General features: G+C 45.0%; 2 protein-coding genes across 2 annotated transcripts in view; one reads left to right on the top strand and one right to left on the bottom strand.

The window, feature by feature from the left end:
* BICRAL (BICRA like chromatin remodeling complex associated protein) overlaps positions 1 to 7310 on the bottom strand; it is a 100108-nt gene extending 92798 nt beyond the window's left edge. The window contains exon 1 of the mRNA XM_043907486.1: positions 7292 to 7310. The gene's annotated coding sequence lies outside the window, so the exon portion shown is untranslated. The remainder of the gene's footprint in view (positions 1 to 7291) is intronic.
* Positions 7311 to 12795: 5485 nt separating this feature from the next.
* Positions 12796 to 15204, top strand: TBCC (tubulin folding cofactor C). Its single transcript, XM_043907489.1, has one exon. It carries the CDS (start codon positions 13012 to 13014, stop codon positions 14140 to 14142), a length of 1131 nt encoding a protein of 376 aa, XP_043763424.1. The 5' UTR covers positions 12796 to 13011; the 3' UTR covers positions 14143 to 15204.
* Positions 15205 to 27513: the final 12309 nt, after the last annotated feature.

Below are 27513 nucleotides of genomic sequence, written 5' to 3'. Positions count from 1 at the left end.
TGAAATCTAAAAAAATAAACTAGTGAATATAATAGAACAGACTCATGTATCTAGAGAACAAACTAGTAGTTACCAATGGGGAGAAGGAAGTAGGGAGGGGCAAGATATGGTAGGAGGTTAAGAGACACAAACTACTATGTATAAAATAAGCTACAGGATATATTATACAGCACAGAAAATACAGCCAATATTTTATAATAACTATAAATGGAATATAATCTTTAAAAACTGTGAATCACTATGTTGTACACCTGAAATCTATATATTATACAGTACTATACCTTGATAAGAAAAAAAAGACAATTCAGATAGCTTACTAAATACAATACTCTATGTCAGAGTCAGCAGGTTGGCACCTCTTTAACTAGGTCTCTTTTCTGATCAGCTCAGCAAACATCCTCTTTTCTGCCTCTGGACTCCTTCTATTCTTTACCCTAGGAACGAGAACAGCAAGCCCCCGACCCACTTCCATTCACACTCCTAGGAGAAGCTTTGCTTCTGGCCCAACTCTCCATCCATCCCTCATCAATTTAACAAGCATTTATTAACATGTATCAGGTGTTGTGTTAGGCACAGAATAAAACACATCCCTCCTTGAAGGAGCCCAAGCTATAGAGTAGATACCTATAAATACAGGCAGGATACTGACTTTACAACTGGACACTCGCCCAAAGCCAAAGGAGGGCAGGATCCAGGCAGGCTTCCTGGAGGAGGAGACGTGTAAAACAGCTTTTGTGGGAGACAAGTGCCCTGTCACACAGAAAAGAAAAGGTACAAGACTGCAGGCAGTGGAACAAGGGAGCAGGAAGCAGGTCCCACGTGGACCCACCAGCTCTCTCTCCAAACCCATTCGTCCTGGCACCAAGACCATTACAGACCCAGCTCCCCAAGCCAGAACCTTCCACACTCCTTGCTCTCTCTCTTATAGCCTTTACCTCCACTGAATCCCTGAGTCCTGTCTAGTCTCCTTCTAAGTCTCTCAGACATCTCCCCTTCCTTCTCTATCCTTACTCCCCTCACGGTAGCCCAGCACCACCATTTCTCCTTGGTTCCTGCAACAGCCTCCAAATGGACATCACTTTACTTTCGCTCCATTAAATTCACTCAGCACAGAGCATCTAGACTGAATCTCTAAGGCGGGGGCAGGTGGGGGAGGGTAGCAGCAGGTTGGTGGGAACCATCTGATCCTGTCATTATCCTGCTTAAGTCCTTCACTAGATCCTAGTGCCTTCATGATTAAGACAAAACCTCCTAACAGGATTTACAAGACCCTTGGTGGTCTGGCCTCTGCTCACCTTCCTAACCTCATCTCTGATCTTTAGTTCCTCATAAACTGTGGCTTATGAGCCTGGTTACCCAGCACCACCACCTGGGGAGCTTTAAAAAAAAACCCAATATCACAGTCCCACTCCCAGACGCTGTGACTGAATTACTCAGGGGAAGACCCGGGGCATCCGGGGATTGTAAAGCTCCCCCTGTGATATTAACGCGCAGCCATGGCTGAGAACACTGCTCTAGCCCAACACATCTGACAGGTTTGCGGCACATGCCCAGTCTCTGCCATCAGAGGCCCTGGAGCTATCCTGGCTTGAAGCCAGTGGCTTTCTGTTTCATTCACTGCAGTGTTTTCCAGACCCAGAACAGTACCTGAGCAATTCTGCTTTCTCCCTTCACCTGGTCCGATGACACTCATTCTTTAAGATCCAGCTTGGACTTCCTAACAGACACTCCCTCCCTCGATGCCCCTGTTCTGGGGTTAGGTGATCCTGTGTGAGCTCAGACCTAGATTTCTCCCATTAGAGCATATATCACACCACCTGGTGATTGTCCGCATCCCACAGTTAGTCTGTAAGCTCTGAGGGTGACCGGCCTGTATGTTCATCAGTATAGCACCTCCATCCTCCAGAAGTGTCTAGCAGAGTCAGTGCTGATTTAAGAAGTGTGGCAGGAATAAATGGAAGTGAAGGGGCTCACGTGTGGGTGTAACGGCAGAGGATGGTGTGACTGGGGTGATGGCAATGGGAGATGAGCGGGACACTGGGGACCGGTCGTGAAGGGCCGGCGTCCTCACCGAAGACTCAACGGCATCAGACAACAGAGCCAAGGCAAATTTCAGGTAAAGCTACACAATCAGCTTGAATTTTAGGGCAGTGAGTAGCTGAGGCATGGAGCGCCGGGGGAAGTTAGGGAGGCACAGTGGCCAGGGACCAGATGGGGATCTAGAGCAATAGCCCACCCGGAAGAAGATGAGGAGGGGGCTCAGGCCTGAAGACAGGGAGCTGGCGGAGACAAGGACACAGAGAGAGAGGGAGGGGAATGAGAGTGTTTGGAGGCTTGGTGGCCCAGTGAGGAGGAACGAGGCTCTGTGGATGACTGATTTCCTGCTCAGAAGACTACAACTGTGGTGTGAGGATTGTGACCAGATGCAGTATCATAACCAGACAGGGGGCAGGAAAAGAACCTGACGGCCTCCATTCAAGTCTTTTTTTCTCGATTTTTTTTTTTTTTTTGGTTTGGTTTGATATGGACCATCTTTTAAAAGTCTTTACTGAATTTGTTAAAATATTGCTTCTGTTTTATGTTTTGGTTTCTTGGCCAAGAGGCATATGGGATCATAGCTCCCTGACCAGGGATGGAATCCACACCCCTGGCACTGGAAGGCAAAGCCCCAACCTCTGGACCGCCAGGGAAGTTCCACCTCGATTCAAGTCTTAGCATCACCTCTTACTCGCTCTCCATCCTAAGGAAGTCACCTTCAGCTCCTCATTTCATCTGCTCAATGCGGGTCACAAGTAGTACCTACATCACAGGGATGTTGCAAAGGCTGAAAGGAGTAATACGTGTACATGCTCAGCCACTGCCTGGCACACGTAAATGCCACATGAGAGTTCACAAAATTATTTATATACAAGGTGCCGTATTATCTGCTAAGAGTTACGATCTGCCAACAATTCCTTCCCTCCCTCTGAAGACCTGTGCTCCACCTGTCAAGAGATGGAGTCTGTTTCTCCTTGTCTTGAATCTGGGCAGCTTTGTGATTCGCTTTGACCAAATGAAGTGACATTGCACCAATTCCGGCTCACGCCTGGTGGCACCCACTTTTGGCCCTTTGGAAGCCAGCCACCGTGCAAAGCTGGAGCCCAATAACAATGTTAGGAGACTGAGGCAGGAGACAGGCTGGGGGGAGGGGACGAGGTGCACAGGCCGACGGCAGTACCAAGGCCACAGACACACGAGAGAGGCGGTCTTGGAGGCTCCAGATCCAGGTCAGCCCACAGAATTGTGAGAAATAAGTTACTGCTATTTCAAACCAGTAAGTTGTGGGTTCGTTTGCTACACAACAATAAACTGAAACTTATGTACAGAAGAAAAAGGACATCACTGGGCCAATAAGGACTTCATTTGAAGCCATCTTAAAATAGGTATTTTGGACAGGAGAAATATGGAGACATAGAAATATCAAGAAGGGTGTTGGAAGTCCAAGTTTGGGCTCAAGCAGGAGGAGGCAGGGATTCCAGAATCAATCAGCATAAGGACAGGACTCGGTGCCCCGGGAGAAGGACCTCACCAGGGGAGGCGTGAGGAACTGGAAACTGGGTCCCAGGACGGAATCTGGCCCCGTGGATCCTTAGAGGGCAGGTGGAGAGAAGCTAGTAGAGAAGACGAAGAATAGTGATCAGGGGTGGAGAGAGAACACACAGAACCAGGGAGCCGTCCTCTGAGAAGGGGTTATCCAGTGCTGAGAGCTACCAAGAACAATGGACTTGAACATTAGGAGGGAATGGGGACTTCCCAGTGAAGTAGCAGAGGCAGAAACCAGGTGATGAGAGACTAAGGAGGGAATGAGATTGAGAATCTGAACACAGCAAACATAGATGACTGTTCTTAAAAGTCTGTTGTTACAGTTGAACCCAGAGAAACAGAGACTAGATTGGCAGCTTCCAGGGGTGGGATGGGAGATGGACAAAGGTGGTCAAAAGATACTGAAGAAGGAATTCATAGGGCCTTGACTCCATCTGAGGCCTGTCCATGCTGATCGTGCTCAGCCACCTCTCCAGTGGACTCTGAACTCTCTGCTTAGTGCCTGTGGGAACAACAATGGAAGGATAAGACCCCCTCCAGACAGGGGAACCTTGAAGATCATATCCAGGTTACTCATCACCTAAGAGAAAACAGACACTAATCCCCCCTGCCTCCGGACAGTATCTATCGGAAAGTAACTACAGGCTTATCGGTTATTAACTGGTTGGAATGTAACTGCGGGCTTATTGATTATTAACTGTTTGAACACATAACACGTGAATGATGGGGTTATTGTGATTATATTTACCCTTCCTTTGTAAGCCTCAAGGGATTTGGGGTGGTGGGTTTAGACACATACACATGGGGTATAAAAGATTTTCACAAATGCTGGTCGGGGTCCTTGGCTAAGAGGAGACTCTGCCTGGGGCCCGCTGGTGTAATAAACTGCACTCCACTATCTGCATTGTCCTGAGTGAGTTTGTTTCCCAGAAAGTGTGGCTATAACAATACAAACTTCCAGGCACTTCCCTGGTGGTGAAGTGGATAGGAGTCTACCTGCTGATGCAGGAGACACAGGTTGGATCCCTGGTCTGGAAAGATTCCACATGCTGCGGGGCAACTAAGCCCATGGGCCACAACTATGCACCTAGGGCCTGTGTTCCTCAACAAGAGAAGCCACCGCGGTGAGAAGCCCGTGCACTGAAAGGATGAGTAGCCTCCGTTCACTGCAACTAGAGAAAGTGCAGCAATGAAGACCCAAGGCAGCCAGAAATAAACAGAAAGCTACAAACTTCCAGTTACAAGATGAGTAAGTTCTGGAGATGTAACATATAGCATATTGATTACAGTTAACAATGTTGTTGTTGAGTCCCTAAGTCAGCTCAGACTCTTTTGCGATCCACGGACTGTAGCCCGCCAGGCCAAGTCCCCTGCATTGGCAAGCGGGTTCTTTACAACTGAGCCACCAGGGAAGCCCCACAGTTAACAATGCACGAGTCCCCAGTGGCTCAGTCATACATACAGTAAAAGAAGGACTGATCCTTCCATCATTACAAGGTCTGATGCTGAAGCTGAAGCTCCAATATTCTGGCTACCTGATGCAAAAAGCTGACTCATTGGAAAAGACTCTGATGCTGGGAGAGATTGAGGGCAAGAGAAGAAAGGGACGACAGGATGAGATGGTTGGATGGCCTCACCGGCTCAGGGGACATGAACTTGAGCTAACTCGAGGAGAGTGAAGGACAGGGGAGCCTGGCATGCTGCAGTCCCTGGGGTTGCAAAGAGTTGGACATGACTTAGCAACTGAACAACAACAACAAATATAAACACACACACACACACACACACACACGTCAAATCATCACAATGAGTACCCTAAACTCACACAATATATCTCAACAAAGCCAGGAAAAAAATAAATCCGATTACCTCTCCCACAACATTTTTTTCAAAAAGTTGAATAAAATAAAAAGTCTATTAATAGGGACTTCCCTGGTGGTCCGGTGGTTAAGAATCTGCCTTCCAATGCAGGGGATACAGGTTCGATCCCTGGTCGGGGAGCCAGGATCCCACGTGCTGCAGGGCAACTAAGCCTGTGCCTACGCTCCGCAACAAAGAGCCCAAACAACACAATTAAGACCCGAGGCAGCCTAGTAAGTAAATAAATACATATTTTTAAATAAATATTTTAAAAATACATATTTTTTAAAAAGTCTATTGACAAAAGAGGGAAAAAAGTATTTCCTTGGGTGCATGAAAGGACAAAAAAAAAAAATGTTTTAAGTGGAGAGAACTTGCTTGTTGAGAAGAGAAGCCAAAGAAGCAGCATTAAAGATCCTGAAGAAAGAGAGGATGGGGGTGGCTCAAGGTTCCAGGAAATGGGAGGGACGCAGTTCAGGTGGAGGCATTGGCCTTGAAGAAGAAGGGCAAGAGGCAAAGGAGTGGATCTTCACAGAGAGGTTTTAGGAGCGAGGCAAGGTGAAGTTCCTCTCTGGGGGCCTTGCTGTCCATGGGATTCTCCAGGCAAGAATACTGGAGTAGGCTGCCATGCCCTTTTCCAGGGGATCTTCCCAACCCAGGTTTCCAGCATTGTGGGCAGATTCTTTATTGTCTAAGCCACCAGGAAAGCCCAAGAATACTGGAGTGGGTAGCCTATCCCTTCTCCAGGGGAACTTGTGACCCAGGAATCAAACCAGGGTCTCCTGCATTGCAGGTGGATTCTTTACCAGCTGAGCTACTCGGGAAGCCCCTGAGAAGAGTAGGTTAAGGTCATCTGCTGACAGGCAGCGTGGGTCTTGGAAGACTGATATAAGTTTCTGAAGATTTTGGAGGGAATGCAGGAGGGGCCACAGGAGTCAAGCTTCCAGACCTTTCCAGAGAAGCCACGCCACAGGAATTCCTGCCTTCTGAGGCTCAGGCTCTCCATACCAGCTTCTCTCCTCTACCCTGCCCCCAGTCCTGCTCCATCCCCTGAGTCAGTCTCTGGCCTAGATGGCCCCCTGGAAGGTTGCTCCTTCATTCTCAAGTATTTCCTGACCATCCACACCACCAGCCCCCCTCTCTGGGCAACACGCTCTCTTCCCACAAGGCTTTCAAACCTTCCCCCTACTTTTCAGATACCCCACACCTCTTTCCTTTCACACCCAGCAGAGGACCCCACTGCCCACTCATAGAGAGCACAGACACCGTCAGACTCATCAAACATGCAAGTTTACCTACAGCTGCACCCTCTCTGACTGATGCATCAACTTAAAACTGCTGTTTAATTAGGTCTTGGACAACATTTTAAAATACAATAAAAAGAACAGAAAATAGCATCTACTATATATCTCAAGAGTATTTGCTGTTTCTTAAAGCTTGTGTTTCAATTATGATGCATCTGTTACTATGAGTTGAGAGCAAAAGGTTTGTGTATGTTTGAAAACTCACAACAAAAAGTTAAGACAACAGCACTGCCATAGAGAAAGCTGTCCTTCCCTTTATCCATGGCTAATCCTCGCACCCGTGTTTTGCATCCCATCTCCTCCAGTAATTTCAGGGCCCTTAGGTTATGTCTTTTTTTTTTTTTCCTGTAAAAAACAGAAATACCTCACTGGCCTCCTTGCACCCCCTATTTATTCCCTCCTCCTCACAAACTTCTCCAAAGAGTTATATGAATTCAGCATCTGCTCCCGCCCCTCCCTGTCACCTAACCCCTGCAGCCTCCTGCCCCCAGCGCTCCTGGACACAGTTCTCCACAAAGTGACCAGCGGCCCCTGAGCCCACATACCTAGAGGACACCTTCCAGGGTTCACTGACTCCGCGTTCATTCCTGTTCCTCCTTCCAGCGAGAGCTCAACCCTGTCCCCTCCGGAAGACTTCGCTGACCTCCCAACAAGGTCACACCTCCCATGAGGGGCACCCACTGTTCCTCTGTCCTTCCTAACAGTTGTCAATTGTCACTGTTACAATTTCACATTTGTGTAATTATCTGCCCAGATTAGGCCTCCTCAAGGAGGAAAGGGACTCTGCCTATCTTGACGCACTTGGCAGCCGGAGAACCTCCCTAGCTCAGTGCTGCGCATCATAGCCAGCAGCAGCCCCTGTGCTGGGTCTGAGGGGTACAGTGAGGAAGGAATACCCCAGAAAGTCACGGGAGCTGAGGAGGTAAGAAAGCCAGGGGCAGAGGAGGAAGGCAGAAGCTGCTTCCATTCTGCTTCCCAGACTAATGTGGAGCCTTTTCCAGAATAGCACGTGCCTGCACTGCTGACACCCCTCACTGGCTTTGTGTCAGAAAAGTGAGCCACCCAGACTGGAAAATTGGCTATATATTTCATACCTGACACGCAGAACTCGTAGTGAATCCTTTTAATCCACTACACATTCAATATTTGCTGAAAGATGAATAGGTGACACCTACTTCTGGAATCCAGCTACTAGAAAACAGAGCCTGGATTTGTTTATTTGCCCAGGAATGGCCTGCACAGGGTCCCTGATAAACACCAGAGGACACAAAAGGCCTCATTCTTTGCTATCTGACCACACCCAGACAGTTATATTGTGTTTATTTGTGTGTTTACCTGCTTTCATTCCTCACTTACTGATTTCCTGTGGCATATCACTACACAAATATTCTCTGAAGGATGTTAAAAGATCAAATAAATACAAATATTTAAAATTACAAACAAAGAATGCAGATGCAACCAGAAACTTCAAAACTGTGGGAAACTCTATTAAACAAATGATCATTTTTCTCAACAAAACACTTGAGAGAGAGAGGGGAAGGATTTAAAAGTGATTAAAGAGACATATTAACTAGGCACACTGTATAGAACTTGTTTGGATCCTTATTCAAATAAAGTAATTTTAAAAAGGAAATTATAGTCAGAGAAATGTGAATATTGGTTTGGATCAGTGGTTCCCCTAACAGCCTGAAACTCAGATCATAATGGAGAAACAGTCGCCACTTTTTTTGGACTGTGGCTCAGCAGTAAAAGAATCTGCCTACAATGCAGGAGACTGGCAGGAGATGAAAGTTCGATCCCTGGGTTGGGAAGATCCCTTGGAGGAGGAAATGGCAACCCACTCCAGCATTCTTGTCTGGAAAATCCAAAGGACAGAGGAGCCTGGCGGGCTACAGTCCATGGGGTTGGAAAGAGTTGAACACGACTGAGTGACTACACAACAAGAAATGGTATTGTAGTTGTTTTTAAAAAGACAGCCTTAATCTTTCTGAGATACATATTGAAATATTCGTGGATTGTAAAATATGAAATAATATAAAGTTTGGGATTATTTTAAAACAAGCGAGTTAGAACCAGAAATGGAACAACTGATTGGTTTAAAATTGGGAAAAGAGTATGACAAGGCTGTATATTGTCACCCTGCTTATTTAATTTATATGCAGATACATCATGAGAGATGCTTGGCTGGATGAATCACAAGCTGTAATCAAGACTGCCAGGAGAAATATCAACAACCTTAGATATGCAGATGATGCGACTCTAATGGCAGAAAGTGAAGAGGAACTAAAAAGCCTCTTGATGAAGGTGAAAGAGGAAAGTGAAAAAGCTGGCCTGAAACTCAACATTAAAAAAACTAAGATCATGGCATCCAGTCCCATCACTTCATGGCAAATAGAAAGGGAAAAAGTGGAAGCAATGACAGATTTTATTTTCTTGGGCTGCAAAATCACTGCAAATGGTGACTGCAGCCACAAAATTAAAAGATGCTTGCTCCTTGGAAGGAGAGCTATGACAAACCTAGACAGCATATTAAAAAGCAGAGACATCACTTTGCTGACAAAGGTCCATATAGTCAAAGCTGTGGTTTTTCCAGTGGTCATGTACAGATGTGAGATCATAAAGAAGGTAGAGAGCCAAAGAATTGATGCTTTTGAACTGTGGTGCTGGAGAAGACTCTTGAGAGTCCCTTGGACAGAAAGGAGATCAATCCTGAATATTGATCCTAAAAGAAAATATGCCCCTGAATATTCATTGGAAGGACTACTGCTAAAGCTGAAGCTCTAATACTTTGTCCACCTGATGTGAAGAGTTGACTCACTGGAAAAGATCCTGATGCTGGGAAAGACTGAAGGCAAAAGGAGAAAGAGATGACAGAGGATGAAGTGATAAGATAGCATCACTATCTCAGTAGACATGGATTTGAGCAAACCCTGGGTAATAGTGGACGTCAGAGGAGTCTGGCATGCTGCAGTCCATGAGGTCACAGAGAATCAGACACGACTTAGCAACTGAACAACAACAACAAATCAGAGTGAGATGGGGTGGGAAAGTGGCTAGGGTTTTAGAAGGAACAAGACTGCCAGTTGTGAATTGCTGAAGTTGGGTGATAGGTACATGTAAACCCTTTCCTCTCCACTTTTTAAATTTTCAGAAAGTTAAAAAATGTATCTAACAAATAGAACCATTAAAGCATCTAAATTTTTGTTAAATAATTTTTAAAGTCTGGAACACATTAGAATTCTTTCACTTTCCAAGATGTCTAATGGACAGCAGTTCTTCGATTCACAAGCTTTGTAAAGTATCCTTGAAAGCGAGATCCAGAACTTATGGGCAGCTTGCCTTCTGCCACATTTCCACTGTAAAGTATTACCCGGCTTCCTTCCATCAGAACAGGCATGTCCTTCTGAGGAGCTGGGGCCCTTTCAAGGATGCAAACTGAATCAACTGCCCTCAAACATCATAGTGAAGGCGCACACACAGCTTGGCAATGCTTTCCTACTGCTTTTGAAATGTAGCTTTAAACCTATGTCTTGATCACCTACCCTGGCTTGCAGCTGTGCTGGGGTTTGTCAAGAACTATGAAGCCGGACCGCCTTCATGGTACAGTGGTTGAGAATCTACCTGGGACACAGGTTCATTCCTTGGTCTGGGAAGATCCCACGTACCATGAAGCACGAAGTCTGTGTGCCACAACTACTGAGCCTGCGCTTTAGAGCCTGAGGGCTGCAACTCCTGAAGCCTGGGCACACCTCCAGCCTGTGCTCAACAACAGAAGCCACGAGAAGCCCTCACACCACAACGAAGGGTAGCTCCCACTCATGGCAAGTAGAGAAAGCCCGAGTGCAGCAACGAAGACCCAGCACAATAAAAAATAAACGATAAATACACTATAGATTATAAAATGATATATATAATAAGTGATAAATACATTATATATTATATATTATAAAAAAAAAAAACAGTCAAGCCAGTGCTTCACAATGACCAGACTTCTGACCCCTGTCCATTCCCACTGGGGCCTCACATCAGTCTTTGAAGGCGCCTCCCACACACTGATGGCATCCCACTCCAGTACTCTTGCCTGGAAAATCCCATGGATGGAGGAGCCTGGTAGGCTACGGTCCATGAGGTCGCAAAGAGTAGGACAAGACTGAGCAACTTCGCTCTCTTTCTTTCCCACACCCTGGGTTTGCAGGGTGACCCATTCATTCTCACCCGTTCAGGTGCCCTTTACTGCCCCTTTCTCATTAAAGTCTGAACTAGCCAACTTAAAATACTTGGAGACTTCCAAAATCTACTGGACTTTATGCCCAAACTGCTCACTGGGCAGAAGTGAAGTTCTTCAAAGGGTTTAGTGGCCTTCCATTCCACTTCAGATACAGACAACACTATCCCCTACCCCCAGGGTCACTGTAGCTAATTCCAAAAGGTTGTCTCACTCCTGTTGCAACTCCCAAGCCCAATAAACCTTGTTTGCTACAAACTTTCTTAATTGGAGCTGGGACAGACTGTATTGCTGAAATACTTAGGGGAGGCAGGTCAGATTTTTTTTCCCTAGCAAAATAAACCTTCTCTAAACCTTCCCTGGTTAAATCAATTATCCACAAAATAAATCAGTTATTGCATTCCCCCATATGACCCAAAGACAAGATAACCAGTTATATTTCGTTCACCAGCCTTGGAAACATACTTCACACACACAAAAGTCTCCATCTATCTTGTCCATGAAACAAAGCAAATTAAAATTTATCATATATACTACAAGCGCAAGCACAAGATGTTTTCAGCAACGTCGTTTCCATCAGGTGCATATCTACAAACACACAATAATTCCATCCCCGAGTGGAATTTGCCAAACAATGTGACCTGCGCTGACTTTCAGCAGAGAAAATCGGGAGTTTATGTTTGGTTTTCGTTTTAAATGAGAAGGAAAGAAGGAGAGTGGGTCTTGAAAAAGTGGGAGAGTAATCTTAATCCTCTCATTTCCTCCCATTTTTTTTTCTGCATCAAAATGCAGGTGTATCAGTACCATTTCAAGTGACAGTTTCTCGGGCAGTTAACTACCCCGACGGAGGTTGGAAACCAGGGGTGGAGATAAGGGTGGAACCGGCGACTGTAAGGACGAGCAGGGTCAGAGGCCCCCGCGCTCAGCCGAGCACGTGAGGTGCCCCGCGCCGGCTGCCGGCCGCGCCCGGGTTCTCGCCCAGCCCGCTGTTCTGGGTTTCGCCAGCGATTGCGCCGTCCAGGCTGCCCACTCACACCTCTGGCTGGTCCAGACTTTAGGGGAGGCTCATTTACTTCCGGTGATAAATCCCTCCCACCACCTCTAAAAATAATGTAACATTTCCCCCATCACTTTCCTAACCACGGACGGCCCCACAGACTGCCGCCGAGTCCTGGGCTGGGGTTTCGCCCCCCGCGCGGCGAGCAGCGGCCAGCTGCGTACGGAGTGACGGCCCAGGGGGTTTAGGGCGTGGGAGGAAGAGGGAGGGGGTGTGGAGTTTCACCCTCCCCCCGCGCTCACCCCCCACCCCTTCGACTGCAGCAATTGGCAAAAAAACAAATAGTAATCCGTTTTTAGACTCCTCCGGGGCCCCCTGGACCCGGCTGCAGCGAGGACCTCAGTCTCTCCCGTACGTGCCCTTCCCTTCTCCCGCCCGGGTAACTGTCTTCGGGAATCAGGAGCCCCAGGCCACGCGGAACTGCAGCAGCGCGGGGGTGGGTAGGAGGGTTTAGGGGCGGCAAGAATGGGTTGGGGGAAGGGGTGGTGGAAGGAAAAAGGAAAAAAAAAAAACAAGAGACATGCAAGCGGCTCCCTAGCCAGCTGTTCCAGCTGCCGCTTCCACCCGCGCCGGCCGGGCGGTGTAATATTCCCCCCCCCCTCCATCTTTCTCACCACTACCTGTCCCCCCCATCCACCCACCACACGCACACATTCCCCCCACCAGTTGCGGATCTCCGGCCTGTAAGGGGGTAGTAGGGAGGAGCTGGGGGGAGGGGGAGTCCTGCGAGTTTCTAACCTTGTTCTTATAAACAAACCCACATGTGCAGCTGCCGCTGCTGCAACTCACCCCACAATCCCGGATATAAGTCCTGCCCCTTTAAGAAGAAAAAAAAGCTTCCCCCGCCTGCTCCCACCCCACCCATCCACAAGGACCTTTGTCTCCCCACCCCCTCTGTCAGTCGGCCCCGCCCCACATCCCCGCCCCCTCCAACGCAGAGGAACCAATGGGCGAGGAAAATAAGGCCGGGGTATGACGTAAGCATGCCCGGCCAATCACAGGGCGCGTTGGTGAGAGGCCTCGCGAAGGGCGCGCCCGGAGGAAGGAAGGCAGGAGAAAGGAAGCTTGAAGTCAAGATGGAGACTGGTGGTTTGTCCGCAGCTGCCCTAGCGAACGGGGACTTGGGATCCCAGCGAGAGCGGACCCTGGTGCCCGAGCGGCTTCAGAAGCGAGAACATGAGCGGCAACTGGAGGTAGAAAGGAGGAAGCAAAAGCGGCAGGACCAGGAGGTAGAAGGGGAGAAGAGCGACTTTTTCGCCGCCGCCTTCACTCGGGAGCGATCGGCCGTGGAAGAGCTTCTGGAAAGCGGAGAGTCCGTCGAGCGGCTGGAGGAGGCGGCCGCTCGGTTGCAGGGGCTTCAGAAACTTATCAACGACTCGGTTTTGTTCCTGGCCGCCTACGATTTGCGGCAAGCGCAAGAGGTGCTGGCGCGGCTGCAGGCGGCCCTGGCCAAGCGGCGCCAGGAGCTTCAGCCTAAGAAGCGTTTCGCTTTCAAGACCCGCAAGAAGGATACTGCTTCAGCCACGCAAGTAGATTCGGCTCCCGACGCCCCGGCGGCGGAAGGCATCCTGACCTCCCCGCCGCCCTTGAAGAAGGAGGGAGATTTCGACTCCAGCTGGGTCTGTGGCTTCTCCAATCTGCAGTCCCAAGTTTTGGAGAAGAGAGCTGAGGAACTGCACCAGCAGGACGTCCTTTTGACCCAACTGAGAAACTGCACGATCAAACTCTACGGCAATCCCAACACCCTGCGGCTGACCAAGGCCCAAGGCTGCACGCTGCTCTGCGGCCCGGTGTCCACCTCCGTGTTCCTGGAGGACTGCAGTGACTGCGTGCTGGCCGTGGCCTGCCAGCAGCTCCGCGTACACACCACAAAAGACACCCGCATCTTCTTGCAGGTGACCAGCAGGGCCATCATGGAGGACTGCACCGGGATCCAGTTCGCCCCCTACACCTGGAGCTACCCGGGCATCGACAAGGACTTCGAGGGCTCTGGTTTAGACAAGAACAAAAATAACTGGAACGACGTTGACGATTTCAACTGGTTGGCCCGGGATGTGGCCTCCCCGAACTGGAGTGTTCTTCCTGAAGAAGAGCGAAGGATCCAATGGGACTGAACATTTGTCACTCTTCACTTCCACCAAATACTTCCCTGTGGGACTGATTCCGACTCATGGGACCCCAAAGTTTACTGTCGTCATGTTTTGTTTTCATTATTTTAAGACTTTGAGGTTGTGATAGGCTTCTACTTTTGATTTCCATTAAATTTGTGGCAGGTGTAGCACTTTAAAGAAATTTTGCTATTTTGGTACTGCCTAGGACCTATTGTTAGACGGTGATACTTTGAAGCCATAAGGGGAAAAAGTGTGATTGTATGTTGGTTTTTAATGATTTGTGGTGTTTAAAACTTATTGCTTGATAAAGTAGGCCTTTAATAAATATTTGTTTAATAAACGAATTCAGTAGGGCTCTAGTAGGAGCCGGTTAGTCTGTAACTAAGGTATTAGACCTGTTTAAACTGCCATTAACCAAGAGCTTTTTTGACTTGCAGGTTTAACTTCATAAGTATTTTTTAGTGGATCGATGGAAGGACTTCTCTCTGGTCTTCAGCTACATGTTGGCTGGGGTTTTTGGCATCCAGCTACTCATTGACTGACTTGGATCCAAAGTTTTGGCAGTGGGCTCCAAGAGCCTCATGAGTCTTAACCACACACAAAGCCACAGTAGTTATAGCTACCAATTTTTGTGCACTTAAAATTTTATTGACACCATTGTAAGCACCTTACTGGTGTAAACTTACTAAGTCCTCAAAATCTTATGAGGTAGATTCTGTTAACACCATTTTTCAAATAAGGAAACAGATAAGAAAGTTGCCCAAAGGCCACACAGCTGGAGTGGTGGGCTGGATGGAAACCAGGTACTCTGACTCCAGAGCCCAGCTTCTTAATCTCTACTAGATACTGATAATTGAGTTGGGAAGAAAGCTTCCAAAATTAAGAAGGGCAAATAGCTTTTGGCATAATGTGCTAATTATTCTCATATACTAAAAGAACTGAGGCAAACATGGCTCAGTCTTAATTTTTCGACTCATTTTGCTGTAATTCACTGCTGTTACAAATTTGGCTTTCTGCTCTCTACGACTCATTACTAAATGGAAAGTTGTATGATTTTCAAAAAGCTGTTTTGGGTCTAGTGGCTTTGTAACTGTGGATGTGCTTTTTATTTAATAACTGCTACAAGTATTAAGGTGCTTAAATATGTCAAGTCTTTGTAAGTTTAATATTACATGTTCTCTTTTGTTCCAAAAAAGGATTTATAGTGGCTTCTAGGATATGTGAAATAAAACAAAATGATAAATGACAAGGAGGAACCAGGGTAGAGTGACAAACTGCAGGCAGAAGTGACGCCAATAAACACATGTAGCTGCCAAACTCGGTTCCTTAGCTGGATGAGAATGCAGATTATTTTTTTCCTCAACCATTAACTAACTTGAAAAGGTATCCTAATCAGTTGCACAATTTGCATCATCTACAAACAAGAGGGGAAAATATCATTTGCTTGGGAGAATTAATTCTAATAATAAAAAGAGACAACATAGAATGAGATCCTCAACCATATCTTTACATTAGAAACTTGTGTATCCTAAAGCTATACCCCTTGAGATGGATAGTTTAACACAAGTGCACTTAAGGATAAACCATGCTTAAATAAAAAAGGTTTAAAAAAAAAGAATAAACCATGCTTGTTTTTCTTTTTTGGCCACACAGCCTGGCATTTGGGATCTTAGTTCCCTGACCAGGGACTGAACCCGGGCCTTGGCAGTGAAAGCTTGGAGTCCTAACCACTGGACTGTCAGGAAATTACCCAAGAATAAACCATGCTGTGACACTAATGGGCTTGCAATTCATTTCTGTGGACTGATCATTTTTATAGGAAAGTTTACTTTGCTAATTAAATCTAAAAAATAAAATACCTTGAATCTCTTGCAAACCTCATGGCAGTATGAACCATAGTAATGCTTGCTAATCTGAGCCGAGCTTTCTCTGCTGCTCAAAAAGCCTGTCCTGCCTTCCTGAATGATGCCGAGTTGCCCAGACCCTTTCCTACTTTTTTTCAGCCATGCCTCCCAGCTTGTTGAGGGTACCTTAGTTCCTGGACCAGGGATTGAAATCGGGCCCCCTGCAGTGGAATCCTAACCATTAGACCACCAGGGAAGTCCCAACCCCTTTCTTCTTAGGTTCACAATTATGTACCTGTAACTCTGCCGACAACCCAACCAGTTACAGGCTATCCAACTAGCTCCCCCAATGTCCCTCAGTATTTGAAAACATTTCCATCTTTGCTGATCTTCTTCCTCACTAGAGGCATGTCTCTTGCTGGTTCCACTCATGGAACCAGCCTCCCATGGCTCTCACTCCCTTTCCACAGGCCTTTATCTTTTAAGACATCCCATCCTGAGATCATCCACCCTACATGTCATGAATGATGCTCCAGCTCCTTTCTTGTGTGTCTGACATCTTAACACAGCTGTGTCCACTTACTCTATATATCTACACTCTTTTTGAGTCTTTGTAATTTTAACTCTTCTCTGCTGAAAGTGTGCTTTGATGATCTTTGTTGTTTAGTCACCCAGTTTTGTGACCTCATGGATTGGGATTTTTCCAGGCATGAATACTGGAGTGGGGATATTAGTGGCTTGATCACCAAATCTACTGGCTCCTTCCCCTCCCCTCAACTTAGCCTTTTTACTCTAGGTACAGTGTACTGTTTGTGTTTGAGGTACAGTTTATACTTACCCTTGAAGTTCTCTCCTTGACCATAAGCTTTCTCTAACCTGTTTCCGGTAGGATGGCTTCCCTTCATTGGGATTCTGGTGATTTATAGCCTTTAAATATAAGTGATGCCCAAAGTTTTGAGCATCAAAACTTAGCTTTTTTAAAAAAAGAAAATTTACTTATTTGGCTGTGTTGGGTCTTAGTTGTAGCACACAGGACTTTCGTTGCTGCATGGGAGATCTTCATTACAGTATGCAGGATCTTTAGTTTCAGCATGCGGGATCTAGTTCCCTGACCAGGGATTGAACCCAGACCCCCACATTGGGAGCACAGAGTCTTAACCACTGGACCACCAGGGAAGTCCCCTTTAGCTTCTTTTTGTATTCATTCTCTCAGAGCCTCAACTCTCAACCTATGTGCACAGTCTTGGGTTTGTGCCCCTAGCCTCGACCCTTATTGGGCTTACCTGCCTTTCAGATTCCAAATTTTTATTTTTATTTTTCTCTGTTGTTTTCCTTTGGCTGTGATCTTAGTTCCCTAGCTAGGGATAGAAGCTGGGCCTATAGCAGTGAAAGTGCCACATCCTAGCCAGTGGACCATCAGGAAATTCCTTCAAATTCCATATATTGTTAAAATCTCCATTTTTCACTTTTTTCTCACCCAAGTTCCATGTTCAAGGATGTCACTCTTCTCCAGGCACCCAATGCTTACCAGGTCTAGTGACAGACTTTATTTTTGGGGGCTCCAAAATGACTGCAGATGGTGATTGCAGCCATGAAATGAAAAGACGCCTACTCCTTGGAAGAAAAGTCATGACCAACCTAGATAGTATATTAAAAAGCAGAGACAGGGACTTCCCTGGTGGTCCAGTGGTTAAGAATTTGCCTTCCATTGCAAGGGGCACGAGTTCAATCCCTGATCAGGGAGCTAAGATTCCACATACCTTGCGGCCAAAAAAACAAAAGCAATATTGTAATAAATTCAATAAAGACTTAAAAAAAAAAAAGCGGAGACATTACTTTGCTAACAAAGGTCCATCTAGTCAAAGATATAGTTTTTCCAGTAGTCTTGTATGGATGTGAGAGTTGGACTATAAAGAAAGCTGAGCGCAGAAGAATTGATGCTTTTGAACTGTGGTGTTTGAGAAGACTCTTAAGAGCCCCTTGGACTGCAAGGAGATCCAACCAGTTTATCCTAAAAGAAATCAGTCCTGAATATTCATTGGAAGGACTGATGCTCAAGCTGAAACTCTAATACTTTAGCCACCTGATGTGAAGAACTGACTCATTGGAAAAGATCCTGACGCTGGGAAAGATTGAAGGTGGGAGAAGGGGATGACAGAGGATGAGATAGTTGGATGGCATCACCGACTCAATGGACATGAGTTTGAGCAAGCTCCGGGAGTTGGCGATGGACAGGGAGGCCTGGGGTGCTGCAGTCCATGGGGTTGCAGAGTTAGATACGACTGAGTGGCTGAACTGAACTGAACTGAAGCTGGTGAAGTCCATGAGCAAGGCTGCTGAGAGAAAGTCACTAGGGAGTGGGGGACCAGATGACTCGGCAGACAAATTCAGGTATTTAAAAAACATTGGACAAGACAAGCACAATGTTTTTTGCACTCTGCATCTGGTCCCCAAGTTGGCCAGTGATGAGTGATGCCCAAATCATGTCAGTTCCATTCCCAGAAGGTCTCACCTATTCATCCTGTCCTCTCAAGTCTTTCTGCTATTTCAGGAAGATAGACCCTATCTCTTTCCCTTATGCTTAAACTTGGATGGATTTTTTTTTTTTTACAAAGACAAAAAGAAAACAAATCTATGTTAAAGTCATACCCCTATATTAAAATCATTGACTTAAAGTCACTTTAGTTAAGTTTTTATTAAATCTAATGACAATCATCATTGCAGTGAGGGCATATTGACCAATTAGTGTAATGACCATATATTTTCACTAAGATCAACTCTGGAAAAGCAATAAAATTGCATATCAGTCAAGCAATCAGATTTATTAAATTTCATTTATGATCAGTTATGTTAAATACAACAGTACAGTATTAGATGCATGTGTGAGTGCTCAGTCCCCCAGTTGTGTCTGACTCTTTGCAACCCCATGGCCTGTAGCCTGCCAGGCTCCTCTGTCCATGGAATCTTCCAGGCAAGAATACTGGAGTGGTTGACAGAAAACAACAAAATTCTGTGAAGCAATTATCCTTCAATGAAAAAAAAATAAATTAATTTAAAAAAGAATACTGGAGTGGATCGCCATTTTCTTCTCCAGGGGATCTTCCCGACCCAGGAATCCAACCTGTGGCTCCTGCATTGGCAGGCAGATTCTTTACCACTAAGCCACCTGGGAAGCTCCCACGATATTATGTGAGTATTGTATAATTATAAAAGTGTCACTCCAGAGTCTCAACTGCATAAGAACAGGAGAAAATGGTCAATTTACTTAAAAGTTTTGATACTCAAGTTCTGACTGCCATGCAAGAGTCATTATTTAACAACAACAACAAAAATAGTTGTGTTAATCAGGCAGAAATGAACAAAAACAGTAAGATGTAAAGATTCAACTTCCTATGGCTAATATTACTTCTTAGTAATACAGTGGTTTAGAGACATCATGGAATTACTATAGCACCACAGAAACTGCACAGGTAAATTACATTTAATTCAAAAGTTTTACTACCCACTCACGCTATTTGACTATTTTCTTTGCTTATAGAGAAAGTAAATTGGCCATTACAATTAGATGAATGGTCCATTGTTTGCCATCTTTAAGTTTCAAAGAAGGACAGGGATGGACTTCCCTGGTGGTACAGTGGATAGGAATCCACCTGCCAATTCAGGGGAAATGGGTTCGATCCCTGGACTGGGAAGATTCCACATGCCAAAGAGCAACTAAGCTGGTCCGCCACAACTACTGAGCCCACGTGCCTAGAGCCCATGCTCCAGAACGGGAGAGGCCACCACAGTGAGAAGCTGGTGCCCTGCAACTAGAGAAAGCCCCCAGGCAGCAGCGAAGACCCAGCGCAGCCAAAAAGAAAGAAAGAAATACATAGAAAAGGAAGGGCGTGGACAGTACGACACAAAAGCCATGTTTGATTCAGCTGAATAAATATTTGAGCATCCACTACACACCTTCTCCACGTTAGGTGCTAAGAGCACAAAGGTAAGCAAGGTAAGTGTGTGCTCTTCCTTGATGGAGGTTACAGCCTAGTTGAAGATCAGATAAATGAAAGAACAATCATGAGAGAGAAATCCTGAGAGCTCCGGTAGGGTCGTGCCCTATTACTATAACTTCTCCTAGTCAGAAGGAACTTAAGTAAGTCTTCTATATTAACCACCAACCCAGGGTCTGAGTTCCCTGGATGACAACACTGCCCACTACCTACTCAGATCTGCAGCAGTCACAGAAGGAAGTATTTACTCTTCAAAGGCCTGCCTTCCAAATTTTCAGATACTGTACACTCTGAACCTTGAGGATGGACAAGAACAAGCAAATAATTTGAAGCCATTTCCTCACCTGGTAACCAAATTCAGTATTCTGTGCAAGCATTTAAGTACTTTATTACAAAATATTTTTTAGTTGAATATCTTTTAGTTGTGTTTATTTCACCAAGAAAGCTATACATAATTTTTGGAACTGATAACAAGGTAGATGTTTGATTCTGAGATGATAGAGCAATGGATTTTCAAAACAGGTCATTCATGTACAGGCATCAAAAATTAAAATTTCCTTCTTTCTTTTGATCCCAGTGATTCAGTTTTCTTCAGGGGGCAACCACCCTTAACCTGTTTCCTTTGTATTTCTTTGGTCTGTGCAGTTACAAATTTATGTGCAATATACTTTTCTATCCTCCCACCCCAGTAGAAGCACACTATGTGTACACTTGGGCACTTTGCCTTTGTCTTTAACATTATATTGGAGATCTTCCCACATAAGTATGTAGCCATCTCATTCTCTTTAACAGCTATATAGTGTTCTGTTATGTGGAGTGTGTCATACTTATTTAACCAGTCTCCAACTGAAGAACATTTAGGTTGTTTGCAATCTTTACCCAGTAGAAAAATGCTACAATGAGTATCCTCATACATGAATTATTTAGCGTGTGTGCAGTGGGTATTAAGGAATAGGCTAAGTACCTCCAAATGGAATTGCTGGATCAATAGGTTATAAAACATTTATTATGTTGATTTGTTGTTGAGTTACTAAGTCGTGTCTGACTCTTTTCGACCCCATGGACTGCAGCATGCCAGGCTCCCCTGTCCTTTACTGCCTCCTGGAGTTTGCTCAAATTCATGTCCATTGAGGCCGTGATGCTATTTAACCATTTCTTCCTCTGCCACCCACTTCTCTGTTGACAGATATTATCAAATTGCCTTCTGAAAAGATTTATCAGTTTACACACTCACTATCAAAGATCGAGTGCTATTTCTTCGCATCTTTACCGACACACTGTTCTATCGAATTTTTGGATCTTTGCCAATCTGAAAGTTACAAAATGTTATCTTCCTGTAATAGTTAATTGTCTCCTAATTTGTCTCCCCAGTTCTAGTTTCTAAACCATTCTGCATGCAGCTGCCAAATTCATTTTCTTAAAGCATGTCACTTCTGGTCTAAAACCTTCTGAGATTCCCAGAGCCTGCTAGGCTCTCTGGCCTGGAAGGCAAGTACCTTCACCACCAGCTTTTAGCCTACTGTTCCTACATGATGTTTTACTGTTTCATCACACACACTTCATGCTCCAACTAGTCTGAACTAATACCCATTAATCAAACACACGGTATCAGTGAGGGGCCTGGCAGGAAACAGATGGCACACTTGGATAATTTGAGAAGAGCCTAACACAGGAGCTATTTATGAAGCCACGGGCAGAGTTTAGGAAAAGTAATGAGAGATAGTACAACACCTGTTATCACTCTTAGGGCTGAAGGGACTAAACTTTTCCCTGAACCCAGAAAGAGAGTGTGCTACTGGACAGAGCTGTGGCCTTCACTAGACGGATGCAGCCAATCTGCTGTGACCTATAGATGGGAGAGCAACATGAATTTCCAAACTCTCCTCCATGATGCCTTCCACCGGCTGAGCCCAATTAAAATTTTAGGGCAAGGAGGTCGGTTGATGCAGTCCCTATGGGTCAACTCCCAGAACACAGAGCTCCAGGGTGTAGGAAAGTGAAGGTTAGATTTGGAGGAACAAGCGGAATATATTTGGTACAAACACAGTTCTGCCATTCTTCCTGGCCTTTTCTCAAGTAGTTCCCACACAGCTTGAGTCCATGAGTACTTGCCAAAATTTTGCACAAACCAATTGCCACCTCCTCTGGGAAGTCTTCTAGGATTTCCTTCAGTCTCTTTGAGAACAAAGAATGATATTTTGAGACAATAAGAGCAAGGAAAAAAAAAATAAATGAGTCAGTCTCTGAGGCCAAGTTGCATTCTCCAGTAGGGGCAATTTTTGAGGGAAAGAAAAAGATGTCAAGAAAGGGACAAGTGTAGGCCAATTCCTGTGATAACAGAACTTTAGAAGGCCTGGGAGCATGATCAGATACAGAGGTTTAGGTCCAGCAATAATTTCAGCAGTCACTGTCTCTTTTAAGAAGTCTGAGAAAAGATATTAAAGGAAAAATTCTCAGAAAGACCAAAGAATGACCTCCAGAGGAAAAGAACAAGTGAAGCTTCCAGTGCCAATACAAAAGTCCCAAGACTTACACTGAAGTTAGCTGTAATCTTTGAGAAGGAAGTGGAGGAGGGAGGAAAAGGGGAGGGCCATTCACACACACCTCATTGGTTATGGAAATTTCCAAGAAGGAAGCCTGGAATGTTGAAAGATTTTTAAGGTCCTTGAGCAATTAGAAAGCTTGTAGACATTCACCAAGAACATTACATTGAAGCTATAGTTTAAGAAACATTAGCAAACCCAGCTTGTACATAAAACTTCCTCAAAAAGAATATCAACAACTTCTATAATACCTACTTGCTTTATGTTCCTTGTATATATTCATTTCTTTTCACCTTCAGTTTTGGCATTTTTATGGTAGGAAACGTGTTTCCTGCACTGGAAATATGAGTGACCTGAAGCAGCCTGACTTGTGACTGACAGTAAGGAACTATTCAATCTGTTCAGTCCAGTAGCTCCTATGACTGGGATGTGTCCCCAGGGGGCTTAATAAAAAGTGCTGGGACTTCCTGATGGTCCAGTGGTTAAGAATCCACCTTGAAGTGCAAGGAACTCAGGTTCGATCCCTGGTTGGGAAACTAAGATTCCACATGCTGCAGAGCAACTAAGCCCCTGCCTGCAACTACTGAACCTGCACACCACAACTGGGGAGTTTGTGAGCTGCAATGAAAGGTCTCACAGGACACAAGGAAGATCCTGCATGTTGCAACTAAGACTTCATGCAGCTAAATAAATCAATAAATATTTAAAAGTGTTGCTTGTAACTCACAGATACAGAGAACAAACTAGTGGTTACCATTGGGAAAAGGCAAGGGGATAGGGAATTAAGAGGTACACACGATAAAATATAAACTCAGGGCTTCCCTAGTAGCTCAGACGGTAAAGAATCCACCTGCAATGCAGGAGACTTGGGTTCAGTCCCTGGGTTGGGAAGATCCCCTGGAGGAGGGCATGGCAACGCACCCCAGTATTCTTGCCTGGAGAATCTCCATGGACAGAGGGTCCTGGTGGGCTATATGGTCCATGGGGTCACAGAGTCAGACACAACTGAGCGACTAAGCACAGCCCAAGCAACAAGGATATACTGTACAAAATGGGGAATGTAGCAAAAGTTTAAAAATGACTATAAATGGAGTAAAATCTTTAAAAAAAACAAGTAAGTAAAAAGTGCTGCTTATGATTTCTCTTATCAGAAATTTTCTTCTAAGAGCACTTTCTATTATTTCAAGTAATATCAGGGTAACAGAAGGGACCACTGACCGCTCATATTCCTTGGACTTTTCATTCCTTGGTGCCCCAGTAGACTTTCAACTGCCAGGATTTGGTCCCTAGGGTTCTGGTTCCCAGAGCTGTTGGAAGCCAAGTTGCTGTCCTGGTGTGGCAGGCCAGAAGAGCTAAAGCACTGCTCTCTGGGACCAATTAAATGGTGGTCAGGAGTCCGTCAAGGGAATAATCCTGAGGTGTTTTTCCTGGGGGAGTTCCTCAAGGTGGAAGCCAGCTTCATAGCACACTCCTTATTAGCCTTCCTTCCTGTATCACTTCCTCACCTCCCTATTGGCGTTATCTGAACTTCACTGTGGTTTTCATATATGGCTTTTATTATGGTGAGGTTCAGTTCAGTTCTGTTCAGTTGCTCAGTCGTGTCTGACTTTGTGACCCCATGAATCGCAGCACGCCAGGCCTCCCTGTCCATCACAAACTCCTGGAGTTTACTCAAACTCATGTCCATCGAGTCAGTGATGTCATCCACTGTCGTCCCCTTCTCCTCCTGCCCTCAATCCCTCCTAGCATGAGGGTCTTTTCCAATGAGTCAACTCTTCACATGAGGTGGCCAAAGTATTGGAGTTTCAGCTTCAACATCAGTCCTTCCAGTGAACACCCAGGACTGATCTCCTTTAGGATGGACTGGTTGGATCTCCTTGCAGTCCAAGGGACTCTCAAGAGTCTTCTCCAACACCACAGTTCAAAAGCATCAATTCTTTGGCACTCAGCTTTCTTCACAGTTCAACTTTCACACCCATACATGACCGCTGGAAAAACCATAGCCTTTGGTGAGGTAGCTTCCTTCTATTCCTGGCTTGCTGAGTGTTTTTATCAAGATCATACCTATGTTTGATCAGAGTTTCAGAAATAAAGAGCTGTACTGTCCAGTACAGTAGCCACTAGTTGAGTGTGACTACAGAGCACTTGAAATGGACTAGTCCCAGCTGAGATGTGCCATGGGTATAAAGCAAACAGCAGCTCTGGAAGACTGAATATGAAAAAATGTAAAGTAACTTATTAATATATTTTATTAATAACATGTTGAAATGATATTTTGAAAATGACATTCAAATTAATTCTGCCTTTTTTTTTTAACTGGGTACAAGAGCATCTAAAATGTGGCTTGCTTTATATTTCTATTGAACAATGCTGCTGTAGAGCAGGCATTACTGCTGGTGTGTGAAGCCTGGCCTGTCATCTGTTTTTGTGAATAAAGTTTTATTGGAAAAGAACCATGCTCATTAGTTTACTTATGGCCTGTGGCTGCTTTCACACTACAGAGGCAGAAGCTGGCTGTCACAGAGGGACATGCAGAGGGACATTTTCTTGCTATTTAACTCTTCCTAAAAATATTCTTTCGTAATAGTTCTTATGGTCTTGCTTTGTTCATTCTTATCAAGTCAGAGCTTGTGTTCATTATGGAGTTTTCAAGTTTAAATGGTTCCAATGGTCCTGCTTGGTATTTTTTTTTTAATTTAATTTATTTTTGGCTGTGCTGGGTCTTTGTTGCTTTCCCGCAGGCTTTCTCCAGTTGCAGTGAGCGGAGGGTGCTCTTCGTTGGGGTGCACAGGCAGTGGCTTCTCTTGTGGAGCACAGGCTCTAGGCACTTGGGCTTCACTAGTTGCAGCACTCGGGCTCCGTAATTTCGGCTTGTGGGTCCTAGAGCAGGAACTCAGGAGTAAGTGGGGCACGGGCTAAGCTGATCTGAGGCATGTAGAATCTTACCCGGACCAGGTATCAAACCCCTGTCCCCTACATTGGCAGGCAGACTTTTATCCACTGTGCCACCAGGAAAGTCCCCTGTTTGATCTTCATTGTGAGGAGTAACCAGGACTATCTCTGAAAGAGGGAGGGCAAAGATTCATGAGAAAAGATTTTTGTTGCCTTGCAGTTCCATCCTTTATGTAGTAAATGAACATTATTCTTTATGCTCTTTATGTATGATATATTTAACAAGGAGAAAGATAAGAAAAAGGAAGGGAAAAGGAAAAAGAGCACTGAGTAAAGAGTCAGAATGATAAGGGAGATAGGTTAAGAAAACAAGAATCAGCTAATTCTTCAAAGAGCCAAGGTGTGCTTCATTCTTCCTTGGGTAGGAAATGTAGGGAGAAGATCTCTTGGGTTCTTTTTTTTTTTCCTTTAATTGTATAAATTCATTATTTTCATTCCATTAAAGAAAACAGTAAGGAAGGAAAACTAATCACTCCTAATTCAATTAACTTATGCTATTCTCTTTATAATAGATTTACAGAGTCTAGACTTACACCCATTGGTCCACTGGGGGAGATAGCCAGCTTTCCCTGTCCTCCTCCAGAGATGCATCTTTCTTCTGCAGTCTGCTTTTCTTGGCTCATTCCTCATCACATCCTGCCTTGCTTCCTACCTGAACAGTATGGCCAGGAACATGTCCGATGTGTCCTTTCTGTCTTGCCTTTCTACATAATTTAACATCCTGAGTGATTCTAGCCTGAGAGCCGAAATCTCTCTCTTCGATTCACTGAGGTCATTCTCTTTTGGGCCACTAGGGGGCAACCACAGACTTGCCGCTACTCCACAGTGCCCCTCCTCAGGGTGTACACCTTGGGGTCATCTGAGGAGAAAAAGGTCCTTGACTAATTGGTTTATCCCTGCAGAGCTATTTTTAACTTTTGTTTCTGTTTTCAGTGTCAAATCTTCCTTCTCCTTCCCTTTGATTTTCTCATATGCATATGTGCTCCTAATAGATTCTCTGATAGCTTCACAATCATCCAGGTCCCTTTTCTCTGGGAACAATTGTCCTCAGATTTTGTGCATATGAGGTATGAGTATGGTCATATTTCTGGTTGTCCAAATGTCCTCTTAGGCGGAGGGAGAACTTTGCAGCACATTCTATTCAGTGTCTCCAATGATGAAGAGTTGAAATCCTTTGAGAGTCCAAAGCTATTTAGAAGGTGAATCTTAGCTGTGAGAAGTGGTTTGACAATAAAATAACAAGGCTGATTTCCCCATAAGGCTCAGAACCTGGTCTCAGAGATCAGTCCCAAATTGGAGTTCAAAGTTGGGTCTAGCAATGGAATAAATGTTTTGCTTGCTGAGGTGACTACATTGGAAGGTAAAATAAAAATCATGCCCCATTGCTTTGTTCTCACACCTCCTCTATGTGTAGAGAAATACTCCTTTGATTTTTACTTAGTGACTTAAAGAGGAGATCTTAAAGAATGTGTAGGTGGTGAATCTAGCAGAATCAACACAGAAGGAAGCAAAGGAGATTCCCGGTTGGAGAGTCGACCCTCTTACTGCCTTGGGCTCATGCGCCTCTTATTCTAATCATGGAAACTTCCTTAGTATTCAGTGGACAGGAATTTGAGGACAAGATGGTTTTGTTCTTAAAACTCCTTGTCCTTATGCATAGACTGTTTTGAGAAGTCGAATTGCATTATCATTGGGAATGTGCACTTAAAATTTTAATACAGATAGATAAATTACTCTCTCAAATGGCTGCAGAAACTTACAATCTAAAGTAAATATTCCAATTAAAAAGTGGGCAAAAGAAAAAAAAAAAGCGGGCAAAAGTACTGGACAGACACTCACCAAAGAAGATATACAGATAACGCATAAGCATATGAAAAGATGCTTTGCATCGTATGCCATTGGGAAATGCAAATGAAAACTAGCGAGATGCCACAACACACCTATTAAAATGGCTAAAATCCATCCAGAACACTAACAACACCAAATGCAGCTAGGGTGTGGAGCAATAGGAACTCTTGTTCATTGCTGGTGGGGATGCAA

The sequence above is a fragment of the Cervus elaphus genome, chromosome 7 (genome assembly GCF_910594005.1).
Source record: "Cervus elaphus chromosome 7, mCerEla1.1, whole genome shotgun sequence".
Classification (NCBI taxonomy): Eukaryota; Metazoa; Chordata; class Mammalia; order Artiodactyla; family Cervidae; genus Cervus; species Cervus elaphus.
The sequence above is the reverse complement of the archived record's forward strand: the minus strand, read 5'-3'. Positions and strand labels throughout refer to the sequence as shown.

Bases quoted from the DNA above. Each gene is read 5' to 3' on its own strand.
- TBCC (XM_043907489.1), top strand. From the start codon at position 13,012: ATGCCCGGCCAATCACAGGGCGCGTTGGTGAGAGGCCTCGCGAAGGGC.